This window comes from Gobio gobio, assembly GCF_949357685.1.
Source record: "Gobio gobio genome assembly, chromosome: 12".
NCBI classification, from domain to species: Eukaryota; Metazoa; Chordata; class Actinopteri; order Cypriniformes; family Gobionidae; genus Gobio; species Gobio gobio.
The window spans coordinates 6269726-6292935 of record NC_137105.1 but is presented as its reverse complement, the minus strand read 5'-3'; the positions used below and the strand labels follow the sequence as shown (position 1 = coordinate 6292935).

Below are 23210 nucleotides of genomic sequence, written 5' to 3'. Positions count from 1 at the left end.
ACTGAACAAACAATGTGTCGTCACAAGCCTCAGGGTTTAATTTGAATTTGTCTGTGCCTGTTTTGTTACTCTCATAGATGCCGGTTACCATTCACATGCATTATATGAATGAGACTGCAACGGTTGGAGTTAAAAACCTTCATTTGTATTCTACTAATGAAACAGTAACCCAATATCTTTGGATGCCCTGGGGGTAAGCATACAAACATCAAATTTTCATTTTTGGGTGAGCCATCCCTTTAATTTCTGAAACCCAGTTCTTTCAAATGGTACATTACAATGAATCATTCAAGAGCAGTGAGTGATTTCTGTGTCATTTGTTGTTTGATCAACATTAAAAACCCAGACGGCATGAATAGGCTTCTGTCTCTTTAAGAAATAATGCACATCAGTAGCTACATACTGTTACACATGAACACACATCTTTATAGACTGTGTGTTTTACTTAAGACCTTAATACTTAAGACGGGTGTATACGCACACTAGTATAGTATCACACACACACAAAATAGAGCAAAGACCCAAACATAAAATCATCCTTATGTCTTTTTTTACAATTATTAATACATTTAATATTATAGATGCTTCGGATTAAAGGGAACGCATTTGGAAATCTCTTTGGCGCTCCAGTGACAGCATCCTGCTTTATAGAGTCAACCCATTTATTAATTTCCTGCATTAGAATTGACATTCTTTCAAGTGGCAAAAAGCTAAAAGGTGCAAGAAATCCGTGCAATAGAAATTATACTCGTGACCCCTCAAATGAAAAAATAGACACCCTAATGTGGTTAAATAAAAGCCATGTGGAGATCTGCCCCTGAAAATCTACCATTTGGCAGCGTCTGTGTGTGTGCGTGTGTGTGCGTGCGCGCAAATCAGAATGCGTGGCAGAAGGGAGCAAACACATCGCACAGCAGCGAGACTCCATAACGAATCTGTTCAGCGGTTCCCGTGGGACGGCTCTCATCCACCGAGCACACGGAGTGAGTGCAGGCCGCGCATATATATAGAGCTCCAATTACGGCGGACAAATCCCTGCACACGAAACTCTAATCAACCAGAGATCTACTGGAGAGAACGGAGCTCTAATGACTGAATTTAAAGGTAAAGATCAAGACCCTGCATTAAAACTCAACCACATAATACTAACTGGCTCAAAGAGCAGCGCAAACAGCGCAAAGCTGTTTGATCCTAGATCTGATGAACAAACAGATAAAGCGGAGGATATTCTGTAACATTTCCTGGATATATTGTAAAACATGACTGATAAGGAGAAGTGTAATAAGTAAAAAACAAGTGTGTAATAGGGATGCACCAACCATTATTTTTCAATTCCAATTCATTTTTTTTAACAATGAAATTGGCCGATTTTGGAAACTAGTTGCCAATTTTTGTGTCTTTAAGCAAATGTATTTGTTGTTTATTTGTTCTATAACATTCCAAACTGACCTTTAATTCCAAATGTCTACAGATATTGTTTGTTTGAGGAAACTCATGATCCAAACAAAGATTGTATGAGCATGAGAACAATAGCATGAGCAGTTGCTTTCGATTTAAATTAGATTGTCTCATTTCAATATTTAAAGCAAAAACAATGGTCTGACTTTAGATTCAGCAGACGGACTGAATGAAATTGCAACTTCACTCTCTGGTTTCTTTAGGTACAGCTGTGCACAACACAGCGCTGAACTTATAAAACACTACTTTATATGGAGGAAAGAGGAAAAGAAAATGCCATTGAAAATTTTCTGAAGTCAGTCAGTTCCCATTCAGAGATGCATTAATTTAAACCCCCACATCTAATTAAATATTTTAGACTTAAATGAACAGTTGCCTGGCACATCTTTGCGATTGCAATTGAGAGCAAAGGGTTAGTTCACCCAAAAATTAATTGTCATTAATTACTCACCCTCATGTCGTTCCAAACCCATAAGACATTCGTTCATCTTCAGAACAGAAATAAAGATTTTTTCAATGAAATCTGAGATTTCTGTCCCTCCATTGACTGGCTCAGTTCATATGGATTAGTTTTACAATCTCTTAATTAACTTTTTGGTTTAGTCCAAATTTTCTGAAGAGACTCGATCGCTTTATATAATGAACAGATTTAATTTAGTCTTTTATTCACATTTAAACACTGAGGCGCGAGAAATCTTGCGGAAACTCAAACACGCTGTGTAATGAGAATTAACCTCATTGGTTCTTGTTGAAGATCAAACGTGTTGAGTAACAAGAATTAGGGTTGTGCCGATGGAGCGCCACCATCGTGACGCCACGCCCCCGTTGCGAGTCTGTTGTGAGTGCGACACACTAATCTTCTTCTATAGTATTAGTTAAACTAAAAACTTAGCAGGGATTGCTCTGTAAATTAAATTGAGAATGTAACTAATGCATATATATGCTATTTTAAATACTGTAGTCAATGCCAGATATATCGCCTACATTTTGAAATAATTTGAGGCTGAAACATCCATAAGCATGTGTGTTTATTTAAGCACTTCCGTCAGTGAAACCACACTACAGCCTATAAAACATTTAAACGATTTTCAGTAAATAATGGTTACCAAAAGAATATAGGAAAATTAAATATTAGTTAGAAAAATATTTGATTCATACCTATTTCCCTGCAAAGATGTGTCATATCTCTGCGCTTTGAGAGGAATGTGGGACAAGCTGGATAGACACTCTAGACATTCTCCTGATGTTGCAAAGCAACACTTGTTGTAAAAGGTCTGAAGAGCAGATTTTATCTTCCACAGGGTCAAGACATTTAGGCAATTTTTTATTATTCACTGCCAGAGAAAACCAAACTAAAAAAAATCACCGGTGTGAAATGCACTATTCAAATAAACCAAACTTGACGCGCCTTACCAAGTTTAATAACAAGAACAAACTGTGTTAAATAAAATTTGAAGTAAAAAGGTATTCGTCCTATAGTGTTTTTAATAATTTACCACAGTAAAGAATGTGAATAGTTATAATAGACTTAATTATAAGCAAACAAAAGGAAGAAACGTTTATAATCTCCTGCCAAAATGGGTGCGACGTGAGTGAAGATTTGGGAAAGGAAACGAGATGTCCATGGGGATAAAATGACCAGATCGCAAAATAGAATAAAAAAAAAAAAGTGCCATCTGACCATTATTTCCTTTCTAGGCTAAACAAAGCTTTGTGCTTCACTCCTGTGGTAATATTCACGTGAAACAGCATTCACATACAAAACACTGGGTTAGTAAAATAACGAAATAAATACTATTTTCTACTTAAAAATATTATGTAAAGAGATATATTAAAATAAAAAGAGCTCAACTCTTAAGTGGAAGGAAGCTATTTTTTCCCCCCTCACGCGCAACCTAGTAAAAATAACGAAATTATAGTTTTAAGTAGAAAATAGTATTTATGTAGAAAATAGTATTTATGTAAAGAGATATAGTAAATTACCCCCCCAACGACGATATCATCGACCATCACAATGTTTTACTGTAAACATCGTCAACTGCCAATTTAGGGGACGTCGCCCAACCCTAACAAGAATGAACCTCATTGGTTCTTTTTGAAGATCAAACGTGTTGCGTAACACGAGAACGATCCTCATTGGTTCTTGCACATCAAGCGAACATGCTTTAGCTTCCGTTTACAACAATGATGTGTCTTGGAATGACATGAGGGCAAGTAATTAAGGACAGTATTGACATTTTTGGGTGAACTAATCCTTTAAGGCTCATAATTGCATGAACCTTGTGGAATTTTGAATCTGCTCTTTTTTTATTGTTATCCATTTTTACACACAAATGCATGCATACATTATATAGGCATCAATATGCACATTGTTTGAAGGAGAGCATGAAGCGGAATATCTAAACAAATGTGACCCTGGACCACAAAACCAGTCATAAAGGGTCAATTTTGTGCAAAAAATTTTTTCCATTGATGTATGGTTTGTTAGGATAGGACAATATTTGGCCGAGATACAACCATTTGAAAATCTGGAATCTGAGGGTGCAAAAAAAAAAAAAAGTCTACATATTGAGAAAATCGCCTTTACAGTGGTCCAAATGAAGTGTTTAGCAATGCATATTACTAATAATAATACATGTTTGATATATTTACAGTAGGAAATAGAACATGATCTTTACTTAATATCCTAATGATTTTTGGCATAAAAGAAAATTCGATAATTCTGACCAATACAATGTATTGTTGGCTATTGTCACAAATATACCCATGTGACTTATGACTGGGTTTGTGGTCCAGGGTCACAAATGGAAGAAATAATGAAATTAGTTGTAATAACTGGTCAACTATAAAGACCTTTAAACCTTCAGCTTCAGGTGTGTGTGTGTGTGTGTGTGTGTACCAGTGACTTACCTGATAGTAGTACCGGAGCACCCAGCACAGGCCCTCCACGTACGACTTCACCACTTTCTTACGAAACTCATCATCCGTCACATCCACATCAAATTTGGTTTTGTAGTAGCGCTGTTTCCAGCCGTCCTCCCATAACCTGCGAAAAACAAAAAATGTATAACAACGTCACAGATACACCGCTCCGTTTGTTGTTTTCTCTAAAGAAAGGCCTGCATACATTAAATCCAAAGCAGCCTCTCCTGTGCCAAATCGAGCAGGCTCCCTTTTATGCATATGCACGCCTATGAGAATTTCCCACTTTGACGGGCTCCATTAAGGGGCGATGGGAAACTTGTTTTCCACCTTAACGCTGGTCAGGATATTTTGACATGCTCTGGAAATGCAGCTCACATAATCAAGGAGGAGCTGCATCTGTCTAGTGTAACCTCTACAGCATCCCACAGGGGACACGGAAAACCTCCATGAATACCAATTGAACCCAATCGATTTAGACAGCGTTGGAAAGCTAATCACTGAAACATTTGCCGTATTAATCACTGGCAGTACGGACACGCATCAAAGAGACTCGCAGAGATTTGTGTAGGGATGTGCAACTAGTCAGCTAGTTTGTGCAAGTCAATTCACCTTCATTTCTACAGCGCTTTATAAAATAAATGGTTTCAAAACAGCTTCACAGTAATAAACATGAAAATAACAATCAATGATGGAAACTTCAAAATATGAGGCAAATTCAAATTCTGCAGCTTTAAGATGACAAGAGTGTTATTAACGACTAGTCAAAAAAAGCAATCTTAAGCAAGGCTGGAATAGTTAAGATAGCTTCAGGCTCACCACACCAGAACGGGAAGGGTTTAGTTGGACTTCACATGATACGCTCTTGTATTCAAAAACAGAAAAACAGAGCAACGGAACAATAGTCTCGAGATGCATGCTAAAAGATGGACTATTTCTAAATTAAAAAAAAAATAAGCTCTAAAATATGAATAAATAAAATGTTTTTGAAAGTAGTCTCATCTCAGCAAGGCTGTATTTGATCAAAAATACAGTGAAAACTAATATTGTGAAATAACTACATATTTAAAATAACTGGTTTCTGTTGTAATTTAATTTTTTTTTTTTTATAAAAATGAATGTGCCTTTGCTGATTTTTTACTTCAAACCTTTGTAAAGCAGTGCATCACGATTTCAGATAAATAAAAACAGCAAAAACTGGTTTTCAACATTGATAATATGATATTATAATGATTTCTGAAGGATCATGTGACACTGAAGACTGGAGTAATGACGCCAAAAATTCAGCTTTGCAATTAAAATGAATAACTTACATTTTAAACTGCATTACACAACAGAAAACAGTTCATTTAAATTGTAATCCTTCACAATATTACAGTTTTTATTGCATTTATCAAATAAGTGCAGCCTTGGTGAGAATAAGAAACTACTTTCAAAAACAAAGAAAAACTTATGTTTCCAAACTTTTTAAGTATAATAATATTAGAGACATTTAACTCTATAGAGAGGCCTGCTTTATTTATTTAGATGGATTTTATTTATTGATTTATAATGCTACACATGAAAACTAGTTAATACTGCTGATGACCTCGTTCTGTCTTCTGACCACTGTAATCAATCTCCCGATATTTTTTCCCCTTTTTTGAAAAGTCATAGAAACACTATTGTGGATTTTTTTATTTTTCTATTGGAGCAAATGGAAATTCAAATATTATGTTTCCGTTACCCACTATAGAGGTCTACCCAAATATAATGACTTCTGCTTCTGAGAACCCCGGAAATGTGAAAAGAGTCCTTTGTAATCTTTTGACTAGTTGGCTATTACAGGGTTTCTGCAGGTTTCACTAAGTCAAATTTAAGACTTTAAGACCATTATGAATGAAATTAAAAGGAATAAAAAAACCTATAAAAAGAAATGCAGTCACAAAATTATTTGCAAAGTAAATTAATTCAAATTGAACAAATCGATAATCTTGTATCGATAAACTTGCACTTTCCCATAGCTCAATCCTACCAGGATTTTGTGATTTTTTTGGGGTGATTTGAGATCAAAATGACTGCATTTGTGGTGGAAATTTCCAGAAATTTGCATAATTAGGATACCACATTTGCTATATTATGTATTATATTAGATGCACAATAGTCACACATGACAATAGAACAAACTAAATGCATAAATCTTGTTCTTTTTGGTATCTTGCCATTCTTTTGCGGTGAAATTACGAAGTATGCAAGATCTCAAAAAAAAGCATTGTTGATTTTCATTTGTATTTAGTAATCGCGGAAATGCGAAACACTGGAGGACTATTAGCTGAAGAATAAAATCCGTTTGATGTGTCTGTGGTACAATCCGAAAAAGACTCACGTCAATAACACGAAAGCTGATTAGCTGCAATACAAGTTGCATGTTGGTCTCATTTGTAGTCATAATGCAGCAAATTATATTTGGACAAGCGAAAGAAAGAACAAAACCAAAAAACATTCAAAAGCGCTGCGGGAGCATTTCAGTGAGCGTTACATGGACATAGGAAAATTAAGACCCTTTAAAATTATTTAAGATTTACCTAGAACAGAATACTTCCACGAATTTAAGACTTTTTTTTAAGGCCTAAAATTTTTATTTTGGAATTGAATTCCTAGATTTGTGTCATTACCTGACATTATCTTCTGGTTCTGGTTCACTATCACTGTCGTCAGCTTTACGTTTGACACCACGAGTCTCCATGTCGTCACTGGATCCAGCAGCACTCTGAGGGGGAAGGACAGTGATGACTGTCATTGATTTAGTGAATAACAGCATGTTCTGAGGTCGTTTGTCAAAAGCTGAAGTATAAAGCTCTTTCAGAAATGTTGCACAAAGAGCAGGAGTGAGAGAAAGATACATGCCTTCCCATTTTTGATCATGGCTCTCAAGGACTGAGCTGCTTCCTGAAAAATACAGAAACAACCGATTCAACCAAGGTGACAAAAGCGTGAATTTTATTTAATTCAAAAACAGCAATACAGTGCAGCAGTCGAGTTCTGTAAGTAAATGATTAACAAAGTATGAATCTTTCACAAAAAAAAATACAAATGAATAAGCTTTGAGGAAGGGCTGGATGATAAAATCGCAACATAATCATCCTTGATAAAACGAAAACAAGTGTTTGATACGTTTGTGTCAAAAGAGGAACAAAACCAATTCGAACCGAGTGCCACACCATTTATCCGCTCGGCTCAAAGTTCAAGCTTACTAGAGCAGATGCGTTTACTCGCCGAATGGTCTTGGTCATGTAACCACTAAATGGCGCAGTGAGAAGGGCTTGAATTCAGCCAAGAATATCGATATTGACTGATATGAAAAATTAATGTGATAATTGTTTTGGGCCATATCACCCAGCCCTACTTTGAGGTTGTTTAAGCAACAAGTTATGTGACCAAAACTTTAAGAAATCATATTTAATAGCCAGAATACCCCAAATACTATGGCACAAGAGCTATAAAAAAAACTTTCTATAGTTATGTGCAAAAGTCTGGGTTAGTTAGCTAATAGCTAACTTCCTGCAGTATTCAGCGGTGCGCGAGTCACCTTGCGCTAAAAGAATAACCCCGACGCTATGTTTTGTTAAATCCTCTGCGCTTTTCAATACGCATGCATCAAGGGTTCAAGGGTTACTCGATGCGTACTGCAATCCGCCAGAAGTTCGCTATTTTAGTCTATAAAGTTTTAAATATGGATATTTCTTATAATTTTTTTGCAATTTGAATAATTTGCAAAGCTTTAAGGTTCATTGCCTCTAAAGAAAATGTGCATAATCTTATATTTTGATTATCATATACATTCAACATTTAAATATTTTTAAGTGCTTGTTGGTTTGATCCAAAGCTCAAAATGCTTTATAGGAGATTTTTTTAAATGTCTAGGGAGGAAATGAAAGGGAAAAATAATTCTAGCACCATGGCTGCTGAAAAAAAACTGGTGATCACGGCTGAGCTCATGGTACTGTAGCCCATATTAAAGAACACAAAGACAGTGTTGAAAGGCAGACCTGATTGCGCTGGTTGCCCTGCATCCTCATTTCATACGCAGAATGTCTGGCGTTCTGCACTGCCATGGGTCTGTCTCTGCCGCCCAGGGCGTGAGGGGAAAACTGACCACCAGGGAGAAACGATGGACCCTGCTGCGCCTGGGAAGAGAGCAGTGACAAGAAGTTGATGATTTAGATACTTCTGGCAGAGTTTTACCTACCAACCAGCCAAACACAGGTGTATTTCAGCAGTGGCGTATAATGCAGTCACTCCTACTAGCCACTTTGGTGGGTTGAAATTGATATATAATATATACATTTTTCAATTGTAGTCTTTAAAAATAAAAAAAAAGGCTTCTGAAATAATAAACTAAATACAATGTTGTAGTGCAACGTAATAGAGGTATTTCAGTATCTATGTATAGAAAAAATATCGAATACTAATTTTCTGCAGAATAGACGCACGATACCAGCTGTGCTCTCGCCCTCTCAGACAGAGTTGACACACAAAGCCGCCTCCCCTCACTCACTCGTTTCATTTGCTCTGTATGAATAATGTTGGTGTTAAAGGGCTTGGATTTCAACATGGGATTGCGCATAATTTTACTCATTCCCACAGATTTTGTGCTAAAGCTGCCTTCTTTTTCACTGCTTATTGCACTTAAACAGTGAGTATTCACATAAACACAGTCAGTTCTGTTTAAAGTGAACGCATGTCTAACAGTATAATGGATCTGTGCATCAGCTCTTAAAGTGACAGCAGCCTAATATACCTGATGCCAAGTTATGAGATACTATTAAAAATATCTATGGCAGTTTTTCCCCATGGTATCGGTGTTAAAATTGTGGCCAGTGAAAATGCTGAGTGGCTAGTAACTTTGGAAAAACATTTTACTTTGGCTGGTGAGCAAGAAGTTAATGTCAAGCTTTAAATGCAACTTAACCAGCAAATGATATACCTACATTTTTCTTGCCATTATAATAATTTACGTTTTAATTGTTGGTAACATCTTACAATAAGGTTTAATTTGCTAACTTTATTTCACTACATTAGTTAACATGAACAGTAACATTAAGATTTATAAAGTTACTGTAGAAGTAATCTCAGCATTTACTAAATACATTTTTAATGTAAAGTGTTACCAAATTGTTTTATTTAAAAAAAATCTGTGCAAAAAAATTGTTTAGCTTTATTATGCAGTCCTACTAATAACCACCATAAAAATCTGTTATTTGCATGATATAAATGCACATTCATTGTGAGAATGCATGAATTTGCAGGGTCAAGATACAAACTATTCAGCTGCTGTCAGCCGAATTAAATGACCTTGCGAATTGATTCAACTCACTGGCTTTCAAAGGAACTGTGGGTGTATGCATGCATGTTAACATTTCAAAAGGAATTATTGCTAAACCTCTCAACATTCTTTTAATTGGTACAAAAGAAAAACACATTTTCACTCACTTTCATACGTTTCTTCTTTTCCTTCATTCTCCGCTTAAAACTCTCCTGCAGGATATAAAAGCCTATGATGAGCTGATGAAGTGCACATTTCTGTATCATAATCAGTGTAATGGGTCAGAGGTCACAAGCCCTCTGCTGCACAGTGTCGACAACAAACAACATTTATTGTGCGGTCTTACATCGTCGTCTTTGCGCTTTTTGAAGATGTTGTCCTCGGCCACCCCTACAGCTTGCATAATGAGCTCTACTCGCTCGAGATTGACAAAGCCGTTTTCTGTTAAGTAGCCCTATAGAGAGAGAGAGAAAAAAAACATTCATATAGTGGATTTATACAGTTCTCCCTTCAATCAATTCCAGATGGATAAAAATCAAGGTCACACCATTGTATATAATATTAAATGAATGTAATTTCATGTTGAATTTAAGCATGGGATATATCAACATGGAAATATTCACCCCAGTCTTATGTACGACATCTTTGTAGATGCCAACCAGACGATCGATGGCGCCCTCTCTGTTTGAAGACAAACTGAAGTCAGAACACACTGCAGAGCACAATGAAATGACAAAGTGGCTTCTGTGAGCGTACCTGATCTCAAGAGACGGTAAGTGGGGCAAGAAGTCGTTTCCCACAAAGAAACACATGAACACCCAGTCATCAACGCTCCGTTCAAAGTCAAATGGGAACGGCAGGCTGGCCATTGTTAACTCCCTCTCCAGGTACTGTGGAGCAAAAAAAAAACACATTTTATACAGACAAATATGTGTAAATAAATGTTGATGTCCAAACATCTTAGCAACCATTCACAATACCCGAACTTTGTGGCAGCAAATTTTGTACATACAAAAACATCACGTCCCTTATAAAAGCGCAAAAATCTAGTTTAAAATCATCATAAAAATCAAAATAGACAATTCAAGAATATTGCAGTTATTATAAATTTGTGCACATCGTCTTTTAAATTTTTTTTTTGACATGCCCTCAATCTTTAATTAAATAATGTTCCCTTCCCTCTTGGGCCCGGTCCCAAATGGCACCCTAAACCCTCACGGTCTTCCTCCGAGTCCGCACTTTCACGACATAATGCCGCTGTGATTGCCGGGTAGAAGTCCTCTGTGTAGCTCACGAACTTGTGGGCTCAGCTGAAGTGCGCATCGAGGGCGCATAGCAGCCGCAAAGGGGGCGTTCACAAGCACCCTTTTTAAGCTTAAATGGCGAATGGGACACTCTACGGTCTGGTGGACTTAACGGACACGCGCATGCAGCGGCCATGGTAAGTCCACAAGACTTAAAGTGCATATGAAGTGTGCCATTTGGGACAGGGCCTTGCAGTGACATCTCTTCAATTCTCTAATGATGCGTTTACTGGCGTGAAGGCGGTGCAACCCTTTCACTCACATGAGATCCACCAATAGCAAACCACAACCACATCCAATAAATTCCCCATAGAAAAAAAATAGTTCCGCCCTATATTTTTTTTCTTGTTCCAGAAGCTGTTTCCCTCGGATATACAAACACACACACAATAGGGAAGAAAATACTATTGCAATCTAAAATCTAAATAATCCAACACATTTAAACAATGTTAAGTATAAAACGCAGAACAAACCTCGCGTAACACAGCCAGTCGGATGAATATGAACTCCTGTTCTGATACTGGAATTGTGTCTGCAAATTCATCATGCTGAGAGAGAAAACACAAAACACAAACTCACACAAAGTTGAGGTAAAGTTCTGGGCATATGGATGGAGAGGATGAGTCTTACCTCGCCCTGTTTTTCTCGGGCCAATCCCTGACAGTCTTTGATCTCGTGGCCAATCTGACCACACAGGGCGCAGGGTCTGGGTTTGTTGGGTTTAAACTCTTCTCTTATAATGGTAAAGTTGGATTCATGTGTCGCCAAACCCAACATTATCAAATCAGCTGGACAGGAAGAAAAAAAAAAAATTATACAAATTATAAACTTCACTGAATTCTTCCAAAATGTTTTATTAAAGACAGAGAATGGCACATCAACATGCAGTTGATGTTCTTCATAAATGTTAATAATTGCAGCTTTCAGTCAGCTTCATATTTTGAAGTATCTTCTCTCCAGACTAATCAGATGCAATATAGGTTTCCTCATTCGTCCACTTAGAGCATTAATACTAGACAATGTTTTGCGTCAAGTCCCTTTATACATACTAATATCACCAGACAGATTTAATGAACCCTCATAATCTCAATCATGTTCTGTAGCTTAAAGTCACTATGAAATGGAACCGAATTTACAACCGTATTGATATTTCCTGAAATGCTATCAAACGAAGGAAAGAATGCATCATTTTATCCACTGGTTGTTGATTGCATCATGAAAATGAGCACTGTATACTGGAATGGAGGCAGATCTGAATGTGACCGGCATTTCAGTCGGAAATGTCAGAATATGGTTGTAAATTCAGTTGCAACTTCCATTTCATGCTGACTTAAAGCTAGGGTTAATTAAATCTGTCTGGTGTTATTAGTATGTATAAAGGGACTTAACGCAAAACATTATGTCTGTAGTATTAAAGGAACACTCCAATTTTTTCAACTCCCCTAGAGTTAAACAGTTGAGTTACAGTTTTCAAAATCATTCAGCCGATCTCCGGGTCTGGCAGTAGCACTTTTAACATAGCTTAGCAAAGATCATTGAATCTGATTAGACCATTAGCATCTCGCTCAAAACAAAAAAAAGGAACAAACATTTATAAAACATTGTAAAATGAGCCTATTTTTTTTAAAAAGTGTTCCTTTAATGCACTAAGTGGATGTCTATGACATCAAGTGAGCATATCACAGGAAGAGAAAGTCAGTGTCTGGATGAACTTTTAATTTTATGCAGACGTTGCAATGACATATGGAAACAGGTATTTAAGGTCTCACTTTCAGAATTTTGCTCACTAAAGTATAAACTAGATGGCCAAATTCACTTTAATGCTGTTGAAAGAAAGAAGAAAAAAAAAACACTTTACCATCAGCTCCACAGAGACAGTGATGCGTGTTTGGGTCGTGATTTGGCTGAGCTGGAAAAGAAAACCAACCAAATGACAGATTAGACTAGTGAGGCTCTTTGCATACCACATTTTAGACATTATTAGGATTATCCAAAAGCTTCTGAGGGACAGTTGTTTATTTTGAAACAGAACACCCAAAATGCTTCAACTAATATAATCGTACCACAAATCAAATCAATATTTCAAAGGACCTTCACAAATCTCAGTTCTACCTCTCTGTCTCCTGATGTAATCCATAATTTTATGCTCTCCTTCACCAGGAACACTAGCATCCGACAAGAAAACCTGCAGGACAAAGTATTTATTTATTGATTATATCTCACTGAAAAATAACTCAATAAAAGGTTTAATTGCGGTTCATTTGAGGAATCGTATGACCTACTGTGATATTGCGCCACCCCGGATCATTGGTCAGTCTGTCCGCGACGTAATACCGCAAGCATTTGGCCAAATTGTCCATGAACTCAGTTCCCTAAACACAAAACTACTAATTGAATTTGACAATCAACAAACTCATTGAACTGAGAAATCCTTATTGTAAAACAAAGTAACAGAGTGGAGGAAATGTAGATGCCAATAGAGATATCAGGATGACATGGTGTTTGGCCTGTACATCATCAGAGGACACACAATTTCATTAAACCATCCAAAAAGTATGAACACTTACAGGGGTGATGCAGTTACTGTCAAAACGTTCTTTAATTCCCTCAGGTGGCAGGTATCCACCTAAAAAGAGAAGCAATTAATCAAGCAGGGAAACCGGAGAATGCGTCCCAAACACTAAATACAATTATATTAGTGCTCATTTAGTGTAACTTGAACTTATTAGTGCAGGGATTCCCAAACTATGTGTCAGACAAAACCTTTTGACTTAAATTTATTTGAAGTACCCCATACGATTTGAAGTTAACTCATAGTTTTCACTTGATGTCACAACCTTTTATGAACGCCCAGTCACATTCTTTTGTGCAGATGTAAATTGTAATATGTATAAATCTGATTAATCTATATCAATATCTTTGTAAAATGGCACAGCTTTTTAAATATCTGAACGTACACGCTTAACATCAGTCAGCATTAGACTATGTTATGATATGATAATCAAGCACTATATAATGATAGAACTTAAGTTAATTAATTAGAACTAAAACTGTTGGAAAGCATGTATTAATGCATATTTGTCATATGCATATTAATGCATAATATTAATTATATTATTAAAAGATAATACTACTACTAATAACAATATACAACACACTAAGGATTGATGAGCTGCTAGGTTAATAACTCCGTTATTTTGACAGGAAAATACAACAAAGAATGTTGTTAACATGTAGCGCGTCAATTTTGAAGAAACACGCTCAGCAAAGCGACAGAGTTCTTCACACTAGAGTTCACGGTACGTCAGATGAGCCGATTTGAAATCGTATAGATTGCTTGACAAGAGCGAAACTCAAGCGCTCACTCAGAGTGTTCAGCGAGTAAAAATATATTTATGCTAAACTTATTCTTAGCATCTAACACACACTGGCGAGTAAAATCTGAGAATCTATTAGCCAATGGCTAATGATAGATATGATTTAATTGCCCAGAGTGACGATTTACTCGCATTGTAGAGGGTTGTTAGGTGTTTCTTTTTCAAAAACATTGATGCTATATATAATTAGCAGTTATTTTTTTCTAGTTATATGTTCATGTTTTCATGTCGTTTGTATTAGTCAACAATAATTTTCTTAACAGTCTTATAATATTTTCATTATCTCCATGACAGACATGACCGGCCCCTGCACACGCCCCGGCCCTCGAGCACTCGTTTTTTGAGACCGATCAATCATCGAAATTGGCAAAAATGCCCATTCCTACTAGCCTGACAAGCCAGATCCACATTAAGATGTTGGGTCTGGAACACACCATTGGCAGGGCTCAATCCGAGGAGCGGGATAAACGATTGTCTTTCAAATTCCCTCTGCACGCAATAGGATAGCGCTACAACCAACCAGAGCAACGAAGAAGGTGAAGCGGAGCTGGTTGATAGATTAAACTCTCGCCGTATCGGGTGGGCAAAACTCAGAAAACATTTTCTTAAGATTCCTCTTAAGAATGACTTCAGTGCCGTTCTTTGTTCTTTACTCAAAGAAAAGCTTAGCTCCAAGTTTTCCAGAGTGCAGCCCAGGCCGATTCGAAAGACCGCTGTTCGCCAGCTTCTTTGTTTATGAGTAGCACACAGAACCGCGGCAATTCTGCCGTCATTATGTTAAGCCCGCCCACTGACTATACACGATGTGATTGGCCTGACCAGAGTTTGGTTTTTCCAGCTCGCAAGCCAAATGGCTGCAAATTAGATTTGTTGCCGCTAGTGTGCGTCTAGATTTGTAGGCTACATCACTACTGTATATGGATCACAATATTTCAATTTAAAACATTATGCATGTTAATGGTTCTCTGATGTGTTAATGGTTTGTTAATTTTTTAGACCATATTTTAACTATTTAATTATCGTTTTTTTCATCAACTCACAAAGCCACCAAGTTCCCTCACAAACTCCAGTTTTGGAAACCATGGTTTAGTGAATAAAGTTGCTGGCAGACGAGGTGCAAGGTCTCTCACCTCTCTGAATTACTTCTTCTCTCATTTTCTCTTTCTCTTCTGCAAGCTCTGCTCCTTCCTTAGACGCCCGGAAGCGTCTTGATCGTTGCTGGTTCATTTTGGCACGAGGAGCCTACAAACAATACAGACGAGCAGCAAAAGAAATGCTTACTGAAATTGTTGACTAATAAATTCATGCATGCACTGATATTTTATTTCAGTGCATTAAAGAAATTATGAATGGTCACTTTGTTTAGTCAAACTTTTTTCAGTTTTGGAAAACTCCAAAGAAAGAGTTGACCAACTACATATTTTTAACTGAATGTCATTTCCTTAAAGGGACAGTTCACCCAAAAATAAATTCTAATGTAAACTGTGTAGTAGACTGACACAAGCGAGAACAAAATAGAATAAAGTCTTTATTTTTGTTTGTTTTTGCACACAAAAAGTATTCTTGTCACTTCATAAAATTACGGTTGAACCACTGGAGTCACATGGACTATATTAACTATGTCCTTACTACCTTTCTGGGCCTTGAAAGTGGTAATTAAATTGCTGTCTATGGAGGGGTCAGAAAACCCTCGGATTTCATAAAAAATATCTTCATTTGTGTTCTGAAGATGAACAAAGACCTTACGGGTTTGGAACGACATGAGGGCGAGTAATTAATGACAGAAACGCAAGTTTGTGCGTTTGTTTTGTCATGCCAGCTTATATATTTCCCATCATCTTCCAGCAAAAGTTTATGAATTTATAGCTGTTATGGAAACGCATAGCCGTATAATTTCCAGCTAGTAAAAAAAAAAAAAAAAAGACAATTAATGAAAAAAAAAAATACATTTCAAACAAAATGTAACTGATTTTCATCAAAGTTTTTTAATTCCCAGTGGCTTACTCCTGAATTTGTGCATTATTAAAAGAAATATTCAATACAATGACCCAGAAATTACATTATTTTCTCTACAGAGCTGTAGCTCCGTTATGCAGCAGAAATAGTGCTGTTGTCAAACTAGCCTAATAAAGAAGATATGAATATGATTATGAAGGATGATACATACCACACCATCAATTGCCATGTACAGAACCCGTCTCGGACGAACAATGTTAAAGAGACGGTCAATGTATTCGAAAATGGCAACCATCATTTCATCTTCATTTTTAGGTGCTGCCCTGCGAATATTAAAACATTATTTTAACCAGAGTCACTTAAAAGGATAGTTCACACAAAAATGAAAAGTTTAATAATTTACTTAGCCTCAAGTTGTTCCAAACACAAAAGATATTTGGAAGAAAAGGGGTAACCAAACATTGACCAAACAATATCTTTTAAAAAGAAATTCATACAGGTTCGGAACAACTTATGGGTCAATAAATGACAATTTTCTTTTTTACATCAAAATATGTCAAAACATGAGAGAATCTCACTTGTCCTCAGGATGTGTGCACGGGTGAATAATTCCATTCATGTCAAGATACAGGTTGTCAAACTCCACTTCGTTTGGGTTCGGTTTGCTGGTATCAACTGGGATTTTAATGCCATTGTACTCCTTGGCCTGAAAATAAGAAGTGTACAGACAAATACAAAGATATTAAAACTAACTGATGAACATGGCAAGACATCGTAGTCTAAAAACCTAGTAAACTACCAAACAACATTCATTGACATGGACAGAGCAGCATTCTGAAGAAATGTGGGTCCTTGAAAATGTGCATACTCGTCTGTGATTGGTTGGTCGTGCGAGCGGGCTCGCGTATTTATGCTACTGTCACGTGCTATCGGAATTATCGTAAATACTAGTTTCTTAGAGTTAAAAAAATGGACATAACCGCAATCTCAAATCGAACGCGTTGAGCTCGTAATAACGACTTCAGAAGTGGGAAGTAGGAAATTACCGATAGCACGCGAATGCAGCATTAGCCACCCTAAAATGTTTCTAGATAATAACCAAGGTGTTTGAGACAATCAGATTTAAATACGTGCAAGTTAATCAGCCAATGAGATTAAATTGAATAAAATTAAAACCACAAAAACAAGCTAAAACGAACACAACAACATGCGAGTGTCGGGACTGTTAAACATAGTCCAGTATAACCATTTTAAGTATAACAAAACGATTAATTACATAATTAAATAAATAAATAATCATTCAGATGCGTCTCACCTTCTCCTCCAGACAGTGCACTATTATCGACGGATACTTCCGACTCAACCAGCGGAAAAAAGCGGGGACTCCCATCTCCCGTAAAATTCAGCGCTTTATAATGAAAGAGCAACTTTAAAAACGATTAAAAACAGCGAAACACGCAGTAGGATGAAAACAGCCAACAAACACAGCGCACGCAGTTGATTTACCCCAGCACACTGTGACAAACTTCCGGGTCATCCGGAAATGATGCACAGTGAAGCCAGCCACGCGCTGGCTAAAAAGAGAATTGCACACCCAAAACAACACTCAAAAGCAGCAGGAAAGGAGTAAAAATGAGACATAGGCCTACTAACAAATAAATACTAACAAAACTATGCAAAACTAGACTTAAAAAACAGGCCTATGTAATTAAAGCCCTCCCGCTACAATTTTTTTCAAAAACGTATACAAAAAAACATTTTCACAACACCAGTTTTAACCATTGATCGATCTATCTATCTATCTATCTATCTATCTATCTATCTATCTATCTATCTATCTATCTATCTATCTATCTATCTATCTATCTATCTATCTATCTATCTATCTATCTATCTATCTATCTATCTATCTATCTATCTATCTATCTATCTATCTATCTGTCTGTCTGTCTGTCTGTCTGTCTGTCTGTCTGTCTGTCTGTCTGTCTGTCTGTCTGTCTGTCTGTCTGTCTGAACCTGTCTGAATTTCTCTCTTCTGCTGAAAAACAAAGGAAGATATTTGGAAGAATGTTTGTTTCCTGGCAGATCTCGGCAGCCATTGACTATAGTATTTTCCCCCCACTATAGTCAAGATCTGCTTGGTAACAAACATTCTTCCAAATATCTTCCTTCCTTTTTTTTTTATTAATTTGTTATTTTTTTATAAAATCCGAGGGCTTTCTGACCCCTCCATAGACTGCAATTTAATTACCACTTTCAAGGCCCAGAAACGTAGTAAAGACATTAAAATAGTCCATGTGACTCCAGTGGTTCAACCGTAATTTTATGAAGTGACGAGAATACTTTTTGTGCGCAAAAACAAACAAAATAACAAAAGGAAGACATTTGGAAGAATGTTTGTTACCAAGCAGATCCCAGCCATTGACTATAGTGGGGGTAAAATACTATGGTAGTCAAAGACTGCCGAGATCTGCCTGGTAACAAACATTCTTCCAAATATCTTGTTTTTTAGCAGAAGAGAGAAATTCAGACAGGTTTGGAACAGGTGAGCAAATGATGACAGAATTTTCATTTTTGGGTGAACTATCCCTTTAAAGTCGTCCTTGTGCACATTCAGCACAATGATAAAAAAATATATAAGAAAAGAGATACAAAGACTTGTAACACTAAAGGGATTTTAAGTGTTTGCATTTTAACAACTCATACTGATATAAAGAGAATTTTCTACCAGTTTATGTCTTTTAATTGCATTTATTTCACTACACAGTTGCAGATTTCTGTAGCTCCTTTCCAATGCAAATGAGCATCATATGACAATCTATGGAGACTTGAAGTATTCAGCTGATTTCTGTGAAGAGCTGTTTGATCTTTGGTGATGCAAATTTAGTAGTTTGTCCTTGTCTTCATTTGCTCTTGAGTCTTCACATTACAACCACGAATCCAGCGCCTCGTTCATTGATGAAGCCTCTTGTCACACAAACATGGACACACACAGACACACACACAAACATTTATGCAATTGTGGGTAAAAATCACATATAATTCAGCCATCCATACAACCAGAGTAATAAGCAAACGTTTACTTAAACCAAAAAACACATGTATACATGCATTGGATCTCTTGAAAAAAATGGTCACACTGCAGAGTGCAATCGTTTATGATGTCAATCAAATCATGTTTACCGTCTCTGTAACTACATATTTCATGCAGAAAACAGCCTTCAACATTCCTATAGGAAAATCCATCAGCTCTTCAGAAGGCAAATAACCATCATAAGCAAGTCATTTTCAGCCGGAGCTAGATATGGCATATTTACTTTCAATCATATAATTCTCCAGAAACATAAACCAAATCATGGTGTCCTGAATTGATCTAATATGTATGGAAAACATCCATTTTGAAGAACGTGATGCATATGCTTGAAGCTCAATATCTCAGCAATCCAATATACATAAGCCTATGTGAGTAAAGGCCTGTTTACTCTAAGGACGAGAATTATAAAGATAGAAGTGGTGTTCAGAAATGAGGAGTTTTGTTTATTTTTTATAAATAAAATATAAATTCATGTCCTATAGTTACACTTAATGTTGTCACATATTTCTGGTTAAATAAAAACGAGCCTACATTTAAAAAAAAAAGAAGGAAACCAAGTAAAATTCTATTTTGTATTTTCACATGAACAATGTTATTAATGTTCTCTTCATTAAAACCAAGTATAAATCTAATCAAAAGAGATTTATTGTCATTTTCAAGTGACCAAGCGGTGATATCCAACTTACTGACATACTTTTTAAAGGTGCACTATATGTAACTTTTCCGTCCATTAGAGGTCGCCTGTTCAAAACAAAGGCATAGATTGATGACGGCAAGTTTGAGCGCAGAATCTTGGGACATGTGGTCTTCACCTCACAGCTGGTTAAAGAGTCGGGATAGGACTCAGGCAGAAATGATGTTGATGGATGTGATTATTAACGTTACTGTAGTCTGAAGCAGAGCAGGACCCAGTGTTGTGGAGCTGAGGAACCGCTGGAGCGATTGTTAATAAGATGAACGCAACACACGCCTCGCGAGCAGCGGGACTTTTATTATGCCACAGTTACCAGCGCCACTTCCGCTTTTCCGGTCATGAGTAGGAGGTAACGTATAGCTCTGTTTATCATATTAGACACATCTGAGTGTGTTGAATATGTATGTATGAGTAAAGCGTTTCTGCTAAATAAAACCGGAAACCCAGGGTAACGCAGATTTGACGCAATTGACAGGCGACCGGTTCCTTGGTTAAAATAGCAATTTCTCATGATTTACAAATAATTGGAAACATTGGGGATATAAGTACTCAACTGAACAAAACATATAACAGTGGTCTAGTGGTTTTTGGATATTTTACTGAAATTATTTTTACAAAGTGCACCTTTAATTAATCTTCCCATGATTAGCTCCATCATTGTTCATTCAGACTGATTCGCCAAATCGGAAAGCCGAAAACAAGAGGCGAGATTTATCGCAGGAACCAATCATATCCAATCACAACCAATCACATCCAATAGTGCGATAGAGGCATGGCCTTCTCTCATGTGTCTTCCCCCCATTCATTCTCAATTACCCCCCACCAAACCCACCGCACCCTTTAGCGGGATCTGTTAAAACTCAATGGGCTGGTGTCGCTGTTGGACAGTGTTACTTTAGAAAAACAAGTGATTTATACCGTTTTTTAAATGTCCTTTTGTAATATGTGCGTTTGAAAGTTGAAAATTTATGTTATAATGCTAGTGTGAGACACTTGTTGCACACTGTAGTGAGCTAGATTGATATATTAGGCATTAGGCATGGTAAAACATGGTACTCGCAGTCGCAGTAAATCAAGAAAACCAGATGTAAACAATAAGACTAACTGTGTTGAGCTAACAATGATTAGTTTTCTGTCAATGAATGTCTCCAAACGGTTTCTTACCTGTCTAATAAAACACATCAGCATCTTTGGTGTTTCTATGGTTTCTACAAAATAAAACCGGAAATCGAGGGTAACGCGGGTATGATGTCATTGATAGACAACGCACGGACACGGTCCATGTCCTGGTTAAAATTGCTTATTTCTCTGGATTTAAACACTCTTGGAAACATTTGGTATAATATAAGTAGGCTACACAAGTCAACAAATAGTGTTTTTTGGATATTTAAATATCCAACCCTAACCTAACCCTAACCCTATAGGCTATTGTGCCTTTAAATGGTCGAACGCAGGATGTAATCTGATGGGATGTCAACTGTGCTTTTATAGGCTATTTAGAACTATTTAAGAACTATAGGCCTATATGTTTATGGTCATCTCTATTGTTAACGTCCTTAACAGGCCTTTAATAATCTCGCTGCAATGGCAGTTACACATTATATAACAGAATGAAATCTTATTTAAATTGTCAGTTCATTGAACATTAAAGGCATAGTTCACCCCAAACTGATAATTCTCTCATCATTTCACTCTGATGTTGTTCCAAACTCGTATGAATTTCTTTCTTCTGCTGAACACAAATGAACATATTTTGAAGAATGTGGTTAAGAAACTCATACAGGTTTGGAAGAACCTGAGGGTGAGTAAATGACAGAATTTGTGGGTGAATTATCCAGGCATTACTATACAAGTCTGCTACAGCTTTGTTTGTGATCGGCCTTGCCTTTCGTAATCTTACTGCTCCCTTGTGGTGGATTGTGGTACTTCAGATGCCTTTCGTTTGTTATTGAGTTGAGTCTCTTACTCAATATTTTTTGTAACACGACTTTGCAATAAAGCCTCATTTGTTAACATTAGCCTAGTTAATGCATTAACTACCACAAACTAACAATGTCCAATACATTTGACAAGATTTATTAACCTATTAATTATTATAATTTTTTGTTATCATTAGGGGTAATCTTCATTTGCTATGTATATCTTATGAATCAAGATGAGGATGCTTCTTCATTAAAAATGAACAGCTGCAGAGCAAACAAAAACATGTAGAAACGGAAAAACTAATGAACGCATAAATTAATGAAAGCACTTAATAAAATAATTGAAGAAATTGTATTGCATTACTTTTTTCTGCAATTAACAAATTGGCATTATAAAAAATAGACATAATAAAATGACAATGTAAAGTAACAGTAAAATATATAAAAACATAATAATATAAATAATCTGTCCACTACAATCATATGTTGACCGTTCTGACTCAAGATGGTGTGCTGGTTAGTATATCATCTGAAGAGCTAAATGTTACACCTTGAAGAACAGCGTCCTCTGCTGGACAGCACTTTTCTTTACTTGTTTTGAGGTCCTATTTAAAGTTTGTTGGGTGTTTATTTGCCTATTTATGTCCTATGTGTTTTTACTGCATATATTTGTCCATGTTTTTTTTTGCAAGTGTCAAAGATTCATCTAGTGGATAATAAACCCGTAATATTTTCAAAAATATCTTTGTAATGTACATTAACCCATGTAATAGATCACAACTTTTGTTCTGATATATGTTTGATCAAGCCTGTGTATAGCAATACAAATTAAATATACCAAACAAAACACATTCATAATGTATAGAGGAAACTGTGAACATATTATTTTATGAAGTCACATAACTCTCTGCAAAATGTGCCACTTTTAGATTTACAAGTTTAACAGATTTCACAAACTTCCATTGAACATCAAATTACAATTCTTTGTACCAATTAAATAAAATAAAATATGTCAATGGCAAATGTGCAAACAGTTGCTCTTTAGTGGAGGACCCAGTGAATTATTCCTCATGTTTTATTGCCATTATTCCCATTATTATCATTCAGGGCATGCAAAGTGTTTTGGCCTTCCAGTGTAGTACCGAGTTCGACCAATGAGGATTCACTTGCACATCTCA

General features: G+C 36.5%; 1 protein-coding gene across 1 annotated transcript in view; it reads right to left on the bottom strand.

Moving 5' to 3' along the window:
- Positions 1–17875, bottom strand: part of xrn2 (5'-3' exoribonuclease 2) — a 39303-nt gene extending 21428 nt beyond the window's left edge. Inside the window, exons 1-18 of the mRNA XM_079831410.1 lie at positions 17638–17875; positions 16901–17028; positions 16534–16645; positions 15497–15608; positions 13557–13615; positions 13272–13361; positions 13102–13174; positions 12848–12898; positions 11620–11777; positions 11463–11537; positions 10442–10575; positions 10309–10366; positions 10032–10139; positions 9853–9897; positions 8409–8546; positions 7267–7308; positions 7035–7129; positions 4369–4504 (exon numbers count right to left, since the gene is read on the bottom strand). Of these exons, the coding sequence (XP_079687536.1) occupies positions 4369–4504; positions 7035–7129; positions 7267–7308; positions 8409–8546; positions 9853–9897; positions 10032–10139; positions 10309–10366; positions 10442–10575; positions 11463–11537; positions 11620–11777; positions 12848–12898; positions 13102–13174; positions 13272–13361; positions 13557–13615; positions 15497–15608; positions 16534–16645; positions 16901–17028; positions 17638–17712 (1689 nt within the window). The 5' untranslated portion in view covers positions 17713–17875. The remainder of the gene's footprint in view (positions 1–4368; positions 4505–7034; positions 7130–7266; positions 7309–8408; positions 8547–9852; positions 9898–10031; positions 10140–10308; positions 10367–10441; positions 10576–11462; positions 11538–11619; positions 11778–12847; positions 12899–13101; positions 13175–13271; positions 13362–13556; positions 13616–15496; positions 15609–16533; positions 16646–16900; positions 17029–17637) is intronic.
- Positions 17876–23210: the final 5335 nt, after the last annotated feature.